This window comes from Dromiciops gliroides, chromosome 1, assembly GCF_019393635.1.
Source record: "Dromiciops gliroides isolate mDroGli1 chromosome 1, mDroGli1.pri, whole genome shotgun sequence".
Taxonomy (NCBI): domain Eukaryota; kingdom Metazoa; phylum Chordata; class Mammalia; order Microbiotheria; family Microbiotheriidae; genus Dromiciops; species Dromiciops gliroides.
Window position 1 is genome coordinate 81,610,572 of NC_057861.1, and position 12,664 is coordinate 81,623,235.

The window sequence follows — 12,664 nt, forward strand, 5'->3', positions numbered from 1 at the left end:
CTTTAGTGGCTAAATGGAGGATGGATTGGAGACTTAAGGCAGGCATACCTGCCAGCAGGGTATCTTAATAATTAGCCATGAGATGATGAGGGCCTGCGCCAGAGGGGTGGTAGGGTCAGAGAAAAGAAAGGGGAGTATTCAAGGCATGTCACACAGGAAAAATCCACAGGCTTTGGCAATAGATTGGACTGGGGGGGTCAGAATGAGAGACAGTGAGGAGTCCAGGATGAGTCCTAGGTTGTGAGCCCGAGGCACTGGGAGGATGGTATTCTCTTCTACAGGAATAGGGAAGGTAGGAGGTGAGAGAAGGTTTTATTGTTTAGTCATATCCAACTCTTCATGACCCAATTTGGGGTTTTCTTGATAAAGATACTGGAATGGTTTACTATTTCCTTCTCCAGCTCATTTTACAGATGAGGAAAGTACTGCAAACAGGTTTAAGTGATTCGCCCAGGGTAAAACCGCTAGTAAGTGTCTGAGGTTGAATTTGAACTTAGGTTTTCCTAACTCTAGCCCTGGAACTCTAGCCACTGTGTCACCTAGATACCCCAAAGGGGAGTAGTTAGGGTAAAAGATAATGATTTTTGTTTGGGACACATTGAGTTTAAGATGTCTATTGTACATCCTGATATTTGAAAAGCAGTTGGAAATATAAAATTTGAGGTCAGTAAAGAATTTGGGGCAGCAAAGTTAGATGTGAGAATCTAATTAGGGATGGTAATTAATTAGAGATGATAATTAAATCCATGGGAACTGATGAGATCATCAAGTATAGCAAGAAAAGACAAGAGAGTCCAGGACAGAGCCTTGTGAAGCACCCATGGTTAGGTCTCTGTCAGGTTTAAGCAGGCTTAAATATAGAACCAGTGACAGCCTGCCAACTCTTTGAGATGTCTAGTTCATCATGAGAACTTAACAGCTAGGTAATGAATTTTTATGAAGCAGCTAAATGCCTTGGTGGATAGAGTGTTAAGTCTAGAATCAGGAAAACCTGAGTTCAGATCTGGCCTCAGGCACTTACTAGCTGTGTGACCCTGGGCGATTTACTTTACCTCTATTTGCCTCTGGAGAAGGAAATGGCAAACCACTCCAGTGTCATTGCCAAGAAAACCCATGGATAATATTGTCATGATATAGTCCATGGAGTGATAAAGAGTTGCACGTGACTAAACAACAATTAATTTTTTGGCCTTCGTGACCATGAAGTCAAAATGACCCTCTAGCTACTTATAAAATGACTGGTAGAATGGTGGTAAAGAGAACCCAGGTGTCTACCCCACCATTTTTAGACTGTACCAACAGCTGATGTATCATCTTTGTCCAGTGACTAACAAGTTGATAATAACTGTAGGAACTGAGCCATAGCCATATTGACATCCTTGCTATAAATAAACTCAGGAGACAAATAAGTTGTAGCTAAACAGAAGGATAACTCAGTGGTTTGTCTCAGAGAGGTGAATAAGGACAGAGCATAGTATAGAGGAAGGAGCTTAGAGAGTTGGATTTGAATGCCATCTCTCCTATTTACTGCTTGTGTCACCTTAGGTATGTCATTTCTCCTAGTCCAGGCCTCCATTCTGTCATCTGTAAAATGATGAGATTGTACAACTAGATGACTTCTAAGGTTCCTTCCAATTTGAAAATTCTGATTTGATTGTGGGGCTCTTTCAGCCTAAGATGGTGCTTGACTCCATCTGCAGAGGACAACTGAATCAAGTAACAAGCATTTATTATGTTCCTTCTACATACCAGATGAAAGACAATGTAGGGTAGTGGCTAGAGAGTTGGCCTTCAACTAGGCTTTAGATTCAAGAAGAACTAGGTTTAAGGATCACATCTGATGCACACTGGCTATGTGACCTTGGGCAAATCCCTTAAACTTTTAGTTCCTCATGCCACTCTATAAGACTATAGATTGCAGGAAGGTGGCTAGTTTGCTTTGGTAGAAGGAGTCTTCACAATGGGAGGTCTAATCACCAATGAAATAAAGCTCTAGACACTCCACCCCCCAGATGTTAGGCACTAGAAATGCAAAACCAAAAGTGAGACAGTAGTTCCTTCTCTTGGTGCCAAATAGAATGTTTGCAGATAAGGAAGAATATGATATATGGAAAACAAACAAACAAAAATTAACAAATAAATAAATGAGATGCATAGAAAATTTAAAAATAAAGCAGTTTTAGGGTAAGAGAGCTCAATTATCTATATTCACAAAGTGAAGTCACTGTGTGGCTAATCCTTGAAGGGATAATCTTCAGTCATTTCACAAAATAAAGGAGGAAAGGACCTCAGAAGGCTGTCTAATCTAACCCTTTACCTTCATGGAAATAACATATTATTAGTCTCATTTTATAGTTGATAATAGTAATGTATAAAGCTCATTAAGATATACAAATTATTTTTTTCAATAAAGCATTATGCTGTAAGTAGTACAATATTATTGTTCCCATTTCACAGATGAAGAAATTGGGGTTGAGAACTTAAGGGACTTACCCAAGATCACTCAGCTGGTAAGTGGTAGAGCCAAGACTGATTGACAGTCAGTGCTTTCCCCTCTAAACCATGCTCTTCTCAGTCCTTTACTAAAGTCCTCTCACTTCTAATTATGGTATAGTGTTGACCCTGAGTTTTTGAAGGCTAAGCCAGTGAAAGACAAGGTAGGTTAGGTCAAGGTGGAAAGACTTATGAGTCTGCATCTAGCAGCATAGTTTGTGATTATCATTCATGGAGCAGCCTTGCTAAGTTGGACAGATTCATTCCCTCTGTGATGCCATCTAATGAAGTGAAGTTTTTGGTTTGTTTTGGGTGACTATATAAGCTAACAGTATGATGTGGTGGTGAAAAGAACAACTGTGATTTTGGACTGAAGGATAAGAATAATTTCCCAGGATAAGGAGGTGGGAGTTCTGCTATACTTTGCCCTGCTCATACCACAAATGGAATATCAGGATCAATACTGTATGCTATGGTTTGGTAAAGAGATTGATATACAGGGGAGTGTCTGGAGGAGGGTGTTTTAATGAGATTTATTTTTTTTAGGAATAGGTTGGACTACAAAACCTCTTAAACTCTGGATGGCGATCCCATATGGAATCACGTAATTGAATGTGGGGGTCTAAAAAATTTGGCAACAGTAAAAGGTTATGTATACCTATTTTATATACCTATATACCCAGTGCTGCATAAAAAGTTCTTGGGAAAAATGGTTCACAAGTGGAAAAGGTTTAAGAAGCCCTGAATTAGATAATATTTCTAACTCAAAAATTCTATTCTCTGAAATGTGGTCTTGCAGGGTCCACTATAAGCAATACATTTCTTGATTCAGATCAAGATTGCATTAACTCTTTTCATTGCCATATCACACTATTGACTTGTGTTGAACTTGTAGCCCACTAAAGCTCCTATCTAAACATTCCTCTCTTATCTTCTACTCTTGAAGTTGATATTTTGGATCCAAACGTAAGACTTTACATTCATCCTTATTAAATTCAGCCTGATGTTCTTGCCCATCAATATCTTTTAGGATCTTGCCATCAAGTGTGTTAGCAATCTTTCTGAGTATATGAGGATAAAAGCACAGGGAATCAGTAGTCATAAGGTAGATAATGGTTTATCTGGGCTAGCAGGGACTTAGTTATCTCTTGGAACTGAATAGGGATCATGAGGGTGGGTGTATAGGGTATGATAACTTTGATGACTTGGAATCAGAATCCTGGTCCTGGCATATCTATGACTTTGGGGCAAATGACTTCTCTTTTCTGGATCTCACTTTCTTCTCCCTTAAAAATTATGGAGATTGGGCCAGATGACATCTCTTTCAGGTCCCTTTCCAGTCTCATACCTATAGTTCTTGGGGACTAAAGTGATGCATTGGGTAGCTAGGTGGCATCATGGATACAGCACCAAACCCAGGAAGGCACAAACTAGCCATGTGACTCTGGACAAGTCAGTTAACACCTCTCAGCTTCTTTTTCCTCATATGTAAAACCGGAATAATAATAGCACCTACTTCTCAAGGTTATTGTAAGACTCAAATGACATGCATAAAGCCATTTTCAAGTGCCATATAGTACTGGAGCTATATAAATGCTAGTTATTGTTGTTACTGTTGTTGTTATTATTATTAGGCATGTGCTTGGCCCACAGGTGGAATGTGAGTTCATCTCATTAGGGATTCTTGACACCTATCTCCAGGATCTCATTTCCACAGTGACAGAATCTACACATTCCCTGGACAAGGTAAGTGGAAAGGTTGGAGGCCTAAGCAGCCATCAAGTATTGAGAGTCTCCTATATGTGTGGGCCCTGACCCTGTGTTAGGAAATGGGGAGTCTTTAAGGCCAAGGAGCTTAGGGAGAGAGCATGAAAAAGAAGAAGGCCTGAGTCCTAACTTCGGGAAACTACCAGTTTATCTAGGGAGATAAAAGACACAGAAAAACAAGGAAAGAAGAATAAAATGTGGGACATTATTATGATGGGGCACGGATTGTAAGTGTTATAAAAATGATAAAGACAGGGGGTCATTGAGAGCAGGTAAAGCCCAGGAAAGCTTCTTGGGGAAAAGGAAGCAGGACTGTGAAGGTTAGGTGGATTTTGATAAACAAAGGGGAGATGAAAAAACATTGTAGACGGGCAAAATCAGGTGAGGAAAAACACATAGACAGGAAGAGAAGCAACATTATCTTAAAGTCCGAAGGCCCGAGATCACAACTCTTGGGGCAAGTCAGACTAACTTCTCTGAGCCTCAGTTTCCCCAGATTAAAAATGGAGATAATAATACATACACTTGGGCAGCTAGGTGGTGCAGTGGATAGAACACCGGCCCTGAATTCAGGAAGACCTGAGTTCAAATTTGGCCTCAGACACTTGACACATTCTAGTTGTGTGACCCTGGGCAAGTCACTTAACCCTCATTGCCCCGCAAAAATAAAATAATTATAATAATACATACACTTGCTACCTCACAGGATTGTTGAGAGGAAAACACTATACAAATCTGGAGCCCTACATAATTGTTGATTATTACTCCTATGTATGTGAATGATTACCCATGACCTCTTGATGGCCTTTTCTTAGTCTACCTTTTCAAACTATCTGCAGTGTTTGGCTTTGTTGAACATCCCTGCTCTTTCTCTCCTTTTCCTGCATTTATTTTTTTCTCCTTCCTACCTCTCCTTATTCACAAGAAAGAAGAAAAAAAGAAAGAAAGCGGGAAAGGAAGGAAGGAGGAAGAAAGGAAGAAAAAAGAAGAGGGAAAGAAAGGTAGAAAAATAAAGAAAGAGGAAAAGGAAGGAAGAAAGAAAAAGAAAGGAAGTAATGAAGAAAGAAAGAAAGCTTGAATCATATAAGCATTACCAAACAAAACAAATGTCCACATTGGCCGCATCCAAAAACGCATTTATTCTACATATTAGAACAACCTGTCTCTGTCATGAAGTAGATTATGTTCTCTCCATCAGTCTTTGGGGCTTCTTAAACTTTTCTCATTAGTGAACCTTTTTCACATGAGAAATTTTTTATGCAACCCCAGGTATATAGGTATATAAAATAGGTAAACATAAACTTTTGCTGTTGCCAATTTTTTTGCAACTCCCACATTCAGTTACATGACACCATCTGGCGTTGTGACCCCACAGTTCACAAATTCTTAAGTCTTTCAGAATTATTCATTTTTACAGCATTGATGTTGCAGTATAAATTGTTCTGGTTCTGCTCATTTCACTTTGCATCAGTTTATACAAATCTTTCCAGATTTCTCTGAAACTATATCTTTATTTCTTATATACATTTTTTTCTTCTCTGTGTCATCATGGAACTAGCTTCCCTTGGATCTTCAACCTGCCTGACTAGTCATTGATATCCTTTGCTAGCTTATCCTTCATATCATGCCCCCTGTCTGGGTGCTTCCCAAGGCTTTGTCCTAGGCCATTTTTATCTTTTCTTTATGTGTCCGCTCTATCAGTGACTTCATTTGCTCCCATTTAAAGATCATGTCTAGGCAGAGGACTCCCAAATCTATATACACAGCACTAATTCCTTTCCTGACTTCCTGTTAATCTTCAATTGTGCGGGCAGCTAGGTGGTGCAGTGGATAGAGCACTGGCCCTGGATTCAGGAGGACCTGAGTTCAAATCCAGCCTCAGACACTTGACACTTACTAGCTGTGTGACCTTGGGCAAGTCATTTAACCCTCATTGCCCAAACCAAAATAAATAAATAAATAAATAAAATCTTCAATTGCATATTAGATATTTCAAACTGGATGTCCCATAGACATCTCAAACATAACATATTCCAAAACTAAACTAATTTTCATTTTCCCCAAACCTCCTCTGTAGTTCCCTCTTTTGCTTAAGGGCACCAGCATTCTTCTGGTCACACAGGCTCACAATCTTGGCATATTCCTTGACTTCTCACTGTCCCTCATTCCACATTTCTGGTCACTTGTCAAATGTAGTTTCTTCCTCCATGACAGATGTCGCATCTGATTCCTTTCTCTACTCACATGATAGGTATCCTAGTTTAGGTCTTCCTCATCTCTCATCTGGAGTATTGAAATAGATTCCTAATTAGCTTTCCTGCCTCAGGTCTAGTCTCACTCTAATCTGTATCACACAGAGCTGCCAGAATGATATTCTTTTTTTTTTGGTAAGGCAATTGGGGTTAAGTGATTTGCCCAGGGTCACACAGCTAGTAAGTGTCAAGTGTCTGAGGTCGGATTTGAACTCAGGTCTTCCTGAATCCAGGACTGGTGCTTTATCCACTGTGCCACCTAGCTTCCCCTAGAATGATATTCTTAAAGCACATATCTAACTGTGTCACTCCTCTAGTTTGTAAACTTCAATAGCTCTCTATTGGATAAGCTGTTTGCCTTTTAAAACTCTTCTTAACTTGGTTTTCTAATCGTATTATCCATTACTTACCTTCTTACAATCTATGTCCTGGGCCAACTGGCCTTCTTGCTGTTCCTCACATTCAACACCCCATATTTTGTCTCTGTACCTTTGCAGTGGTTGTCTTCCCTGCTTGAAATGCATTCCCTTGTCACTTTTGTGTCTTAGAATCCCTTGTTTCCTTCAATACTCTGTTCAATTTTGGGTCACATGATCAAACAAGATGAAGAATTAGACACTTTCTTCAATTTTCACAACCTCTCAAACCTCTCCAGAACAAGAACTATGTGCAAGAGATAATGCAATATTTTATGTCTCCAAGGCTATGACATCAAGAACCCTAAGGAGGTAACAACCCAATGAACTATCAGCAGAGAAAGCTAATTCCCAACATCTATTGCACTCAATTAATACCTTCTCTCCTACTAGATACCACTTGCTGACAGGACTGAACAAGATGAGACGAAGGCTTATAGACTTGCAATAGAACTTAATTTTGCTCACATTTATCCCCCCCCCCCCATCAGAAGACAGAAGTTTCATCTGTCTGGGCCTGCAATTCAACAATGTTCTGTGATGCAAAGGAGCTCATCTATAAAACTGAAGGAGAAAACCAGGGCATAACTGGGAGTATGTAGTGCTCCACTAAGCCTAAGGAAAAGGAAACTTGCATCCACTGGGCATCAGTTTTATCCCTTAAGAAATTACCTGGGGACTTAGGGCTGACATAGGCCAGTGAAACATGAATTACCCATCAAGAAAGAAGACTGAGACAGCCTTGAATTCCAGCTTCCAGGGAAGCCACAATGAATGAGGAAGGAGTCAGAAAGTGAGTAATAGAGGGATACAAGGGAAGGAAACTAAACTTTCCAAAGAAACATCTCAGGAGCAAGCAAAATCATTTAAGACCTTGAGTAACCACCAGAAGAGATATTAATAACACTAGGGAATATTACCTCCATATCAGTTCAATTATTCCAGGCATCCATGAATAAATATTTCCAGACAAAGGAAAATGAATCAACACATAATGAGACAGAGGACTCTGTGGATTCCCAAGAGGGCATGGAACCACAGGAGGATATCCTTAAGTGGTTTAAAGAGAGATAAGAATTCTGAAAACAGAATTTATGTCCTGAAGAACAGATATCATTGGCACAGTAGAAAAACTTGAGTCCACAGTGGAAAATCTTGTCAAAGAAACAAGGGAAAAATAACTGAATGAGAAAGGAAATACATAGACCTAAAGGATAATCTAGAAGAGAAGCAAAGAATATTAGTAATGCTAAAGGAAAACAAAACTTTGCTGAAAGGTTCCCTTTTATCTGAAGACTTATGCCCCAGTTACTGGTGCCATTCACTGAAACCATTATTTTTTATTTGTTTTGCATATGTTTTATATATAGTTATTTATGTGTTGTCTCACTTAATGTAATATAAGCTCCCCTAGGGGCTGACCTTGTTTTAATTTTGTCTTTGTTCCCTCTCCTTCCCACTCTCCATAGTGCTTGGCACAAAGTGGGTGCTCAGTAAATACTTGGTGATTGATTAGTATAACTCAAATCAATTCAATTCAACAAATAAATACTAAGAACATATTTATTATGTGCAACGCACTATGTCTGGTGTTGGGGATGGAAAGATTTTTTAAAATAATAGTATATTTGGGGGGCAGCTAGGTGGTGCAGTGGATAAAGCACCAGCCCTGGATTCAGGAGGACCTGCATTCAAATCCAGCGTCAGGCACTTGACACTTACTAGCTGTGTGACCCTGGGCAAGTCATTTAACCCTCATTTCCCTACAAAAAAAAGAAATAAAAAAGAAGAGAAAATATTAGTATACTCTGCCCTCTATTAGGGTAACATACAATATGGATGCAAATAAATTTGACACAAGGGACCAAAGAGCAATATGGATAAATTAAACTAAAGGAGGAAATCACTTTCAGCTGGCATAATCATTGATCACTTCATAAAGAAAGGGACATATGCATTGTTTTTGAAGGAAAAGAAGTATATCAACAAAGAAGTGAGGAGGGAGTGTGTTTCAGGAGCAAAGAATCACCTATTTGAATGTAAGGGGGCAAGAGGGAGCAGGCCATAAACTGGGAACAGCTAGTAATACTATTTAGCTAAAAAAGTAGTGAGAATGAAAGGAAGAAGTGTCAGCTATAGCTGGAAGTGTAGGTTGAGGGTAAATTCTGGAGGGTGAAGAGACCAGGGTAAGGAATTTATAGTTTATCTTATGGACAATGGGGAGTCACAGAAGGATTTTGAGCAGGGCAGTGACATAGTCAGACTTGTGCTTTAGAAGAATGCTTTTGTACCTCTAGGAAGGATGCATCAGAGAGGAAAGAGACTAGAGAGAGAAAGGCCAGTTGGGCAGCCATCATGAGAGTCTGATTGATTGGGAATGAAGGTTTGAGCTAGAGAGGTAGCAGTGCATGTAGACATCAAGGAGCAAATTCTGGAGCTATTCTAGATATAGAAAAGTGATAGGACACAATTGGATGTGGGGTGAGACAGAAAGGGAAGTCACAGATTGGTGTGAGGTTTTGAGCCTAGATGACTGGAAGGATAATGGGATCATTGATTCAAACTGTTAAACTGGAGAAAGGAAAAACTATAATGAGAGAAGATGATGAATTATGTTTTAGACACAACAAATTTAAGATGTCATTGGGACATACATCAATGTGATAGGTGAAATCCTAAATGCCAAATATCTTGGGAGAGGCTAAAGAAGGAGTCACCTCGAATAACTAAGGGTAGAGCATTTCCTAAAGAGAAGAGTTAGTTGCAGAATGAGAAATAGAGTATCTGAATATGGTTAAAGGGCACCACAGGAGAGGGAAAAGATGATGCTCTAGTTATAGAAGGAACTTACATTCTACTTGGGACATGCAAAGAAACAACTTTTGACAAGGTTATCATTTTACAGTGGCTCAACCTTGATTGCTGCTGGGGTTGAATGATCTAATGTGCTCCCTTAAATAGCTCCCCCTGGCCTTTCATGTCACTGTCCCTACCTCCCTTATCTCTGGATGGCAACTTCTGCTATTAGAGTCTCTTATGGTTTGGGCAGCAAACATGGCAGCATTGTCTCCTTTTCACGAATTAAAATAACAACTCGCATTTAAGTACCACTTTAAGCTTGACCCCCTGATGTCTCTTTATGGCATGGAGGTGACCCTGGGTCTTTAAAAGCTATGTCAGCAGAGTCCACAGTCTGGAAAATTGCAGCAAGCTGGAAAGTCTTTGACTTTAGTCCTAGAGATAAATAAAACTTTCCAAACCAAGTCAACATGTGCTCAAGTGATTTATCTGTGAATATGGGCCCAAGACAGTGACAGATAAATTGAAAAATATGGTTTGAGATTAAGAAATGAAAGAGACCAATGGTTGATAGATTGCTCAGGAGCCTCGCACCTCTGTATCTTGAATAATTTCTTCAAAATCAGTTAAATAAATTAATAAATTGTTAGGTGCCTACTATGTGCCAGTGACTATGCTTGAGGTCAGGGATGCAAAGACAAAAATGAAAGTCTTTGTCCTTTAATAATTTAAATTCTGTAGAGGAAAACAATGCAAGGTGATTTGGGGAGCAGAGTGGAGACTATAGCTACTGGGGAGATCAGGAATAGTCTCACGTAGAAGATATTTAAACAGAACTATGAAGGAAACTAGGGATTCTAAGAGGCATAGGTAAAGAGGGAATGCATTTTAGGCAAGCTGTGCAAGGGCAAGGAAAAAGGGAATGGAAGAGTATTTGCAAGAAGTAACAGGAAGGTCATAGGATATCTGAAAGGGAAAAGTGTGTACTATGTCTGGAAAGGTGGGATCCAGGCAATAAAGGGTTTTAAAAACTGAACAGAAAAGTTGATATTTGCTTCTAGAGGTAAGAGGAAGCCATTGGAGTTTATTGATCAAGGCAAGACAAGAAGACAAAAATCATTTACTAAGTGTTTAATATGTGCCAGTCTCTGTTCTGGGGAAATACAATAAATATATGAATAAAAATAAAGCCAAGGAGCTTACATTCCCCGGTGGGGGAAAACAGCACATAAAAGGGAGCTGAAAAGTGCAGGATGGGTGGGAAAGGTAGGGAGAGAAGATATGCAGGGGCACGGTTGCCAAGTCTGAAGTGCATTGGAAGGGAATCAAATATGGTTGGCCTGGGACAATCCCCAAAATGGAGATCCCAGAAGGAACTCATCAATGAGAGGAAGGAGCTGGCATGGTAGAAGGATGTTGAAGGATGAAAAGGCTTCAGGCACTGAGGGAAGTTCGAGGGAAAGATGGCAGCTGAGTCATAGTGTCAAAGGAGAGAGATTGAGAGAGACAGAGAAAGAGAGAGACAGAGACACAGAGAGAGAGAGAGACAGAGAGAGAGAGAGAGGAGGGCTATGGGAGGTTCCCATTCAGACCCATATTGAGGACTATGAAGTTGATAACAATGTGGTTGATAGATTAGAGAGAGGACAAACATGAGGCAGAGAGGCCACTGAGGCGGCTTCTGGAGTATTCATTCAGGTGGTGGCCTTGGAGTTATGTCTGTGAGAAGCATTGTAGGGAGCTAAGAAGAGAACCAGAAAGCACTGGCCAAGGTGAGGATCCATAAAAGGACAAAAAGGAATGTGACCGTAGACCACTGGGTTCTGATGCTTGAGATATTTCAAAATCAAGTTTCTATGGCCCCAAATTACAAGGATAAAGATGAAAAATAAGCAAACTGATCTACTTAAATGTGTCATCAGCTTTAAAAAATAAGAACTGTATGAAGTTAAAGGCAATTTTCTTCTCTTTCCAACTTCCCTATCTCTGTCACTGACACCATTTTGACACAACCTAGGTGTCATTACTAGAACTTGGGCTGCATCTGCTGTCGAGTCTTGCCATTTCTGCCATCACAATATCTCTTGTATAAACCCCTTTTCTCCACTCCCATTGCTACCATTGGGGTGCACAAAATCTCATCACCTCCCCCGTGGACAATTGCAAGAGCCATCTGGTTGGTCTCCCTGCTTCAAGTGTCTCCACAAACTTCCTCCACTCAGATGCCAAAACCACCTTCCTAAAGCATAGATCTGACCATATCACCCCTACCTCCCACTCTATGAAGTAAAACCACTTCCTCTCAACATCTACAATCAAATAGAGCATCTTATATTTGACTTTTAAAGCCCTTCACAATCTGGCCCCTCGACACCTTTTTCAGTCTTATACTTGACTCCCTGTTACTTTAAGATTTAACATTACTGGCTTTTCCTGCTATTTCTGCCATGGGATTCCCCATGTCCTGACCCCTTGCCTTATTACGGACTGTTCCCCTTGCCTAGAATGCTCTCTTTCCTCACTCTGCCAAATGGTTTCCCTATAGGCCCCATAGAGATGAGTTTTAGAGGATAGGATGGGGTGTGTAGGGAACCATGATGAAGGGAGATTGAAGGGGCTAATGTTCTTGTCCATTTTTGTCTACTTTGTGCCCTCTGCCTTCCTCTGCCTCATCAAGGTTGGGACAAAATGGTTCTGCTCATTGTCTTGCAACTTGACCAATAGAATCTTAACACTTCTCCTTTTCCCCTCTCTGAATTTCCAGAAAATTCTCTTTTACTGTTATGGATTGATCCTCAGGGAGTCCTCAGGAGATATGAAAATACTAAGGCACTTGTTTGCTCTCCTAGAGCTGTCTCACCAGGTAGCCTACCAACGAGAGGTGAGTGACAATGGCACCCGAGATCAGAGATGGGACAAGAGGAAATGAGGGAGGCA

At 40.2% G+C, this 12,664-nt stretch overlaps 1 protein-coding gene across 1 annotated transcript in view; it reads left to right on the plus strand.

The window, feature by feature from the left end:
• Positions 1-12,664, plus strand: part of LOC122745965 (maestro heat-like repeat family member 5) — a 173,650-nt gene that overhangs the window by 57,152 nt on the left and 103,834 nt on the right. The window contains 2 exon segments of the mRNA XM_043991432.1: positions 4,147-4,239; positions 12,492-12,608. Coding sequence (XP_043847367.1) covers positions 4,147-4,239; positions 12,492-12,608 — 210 coding nt within the window.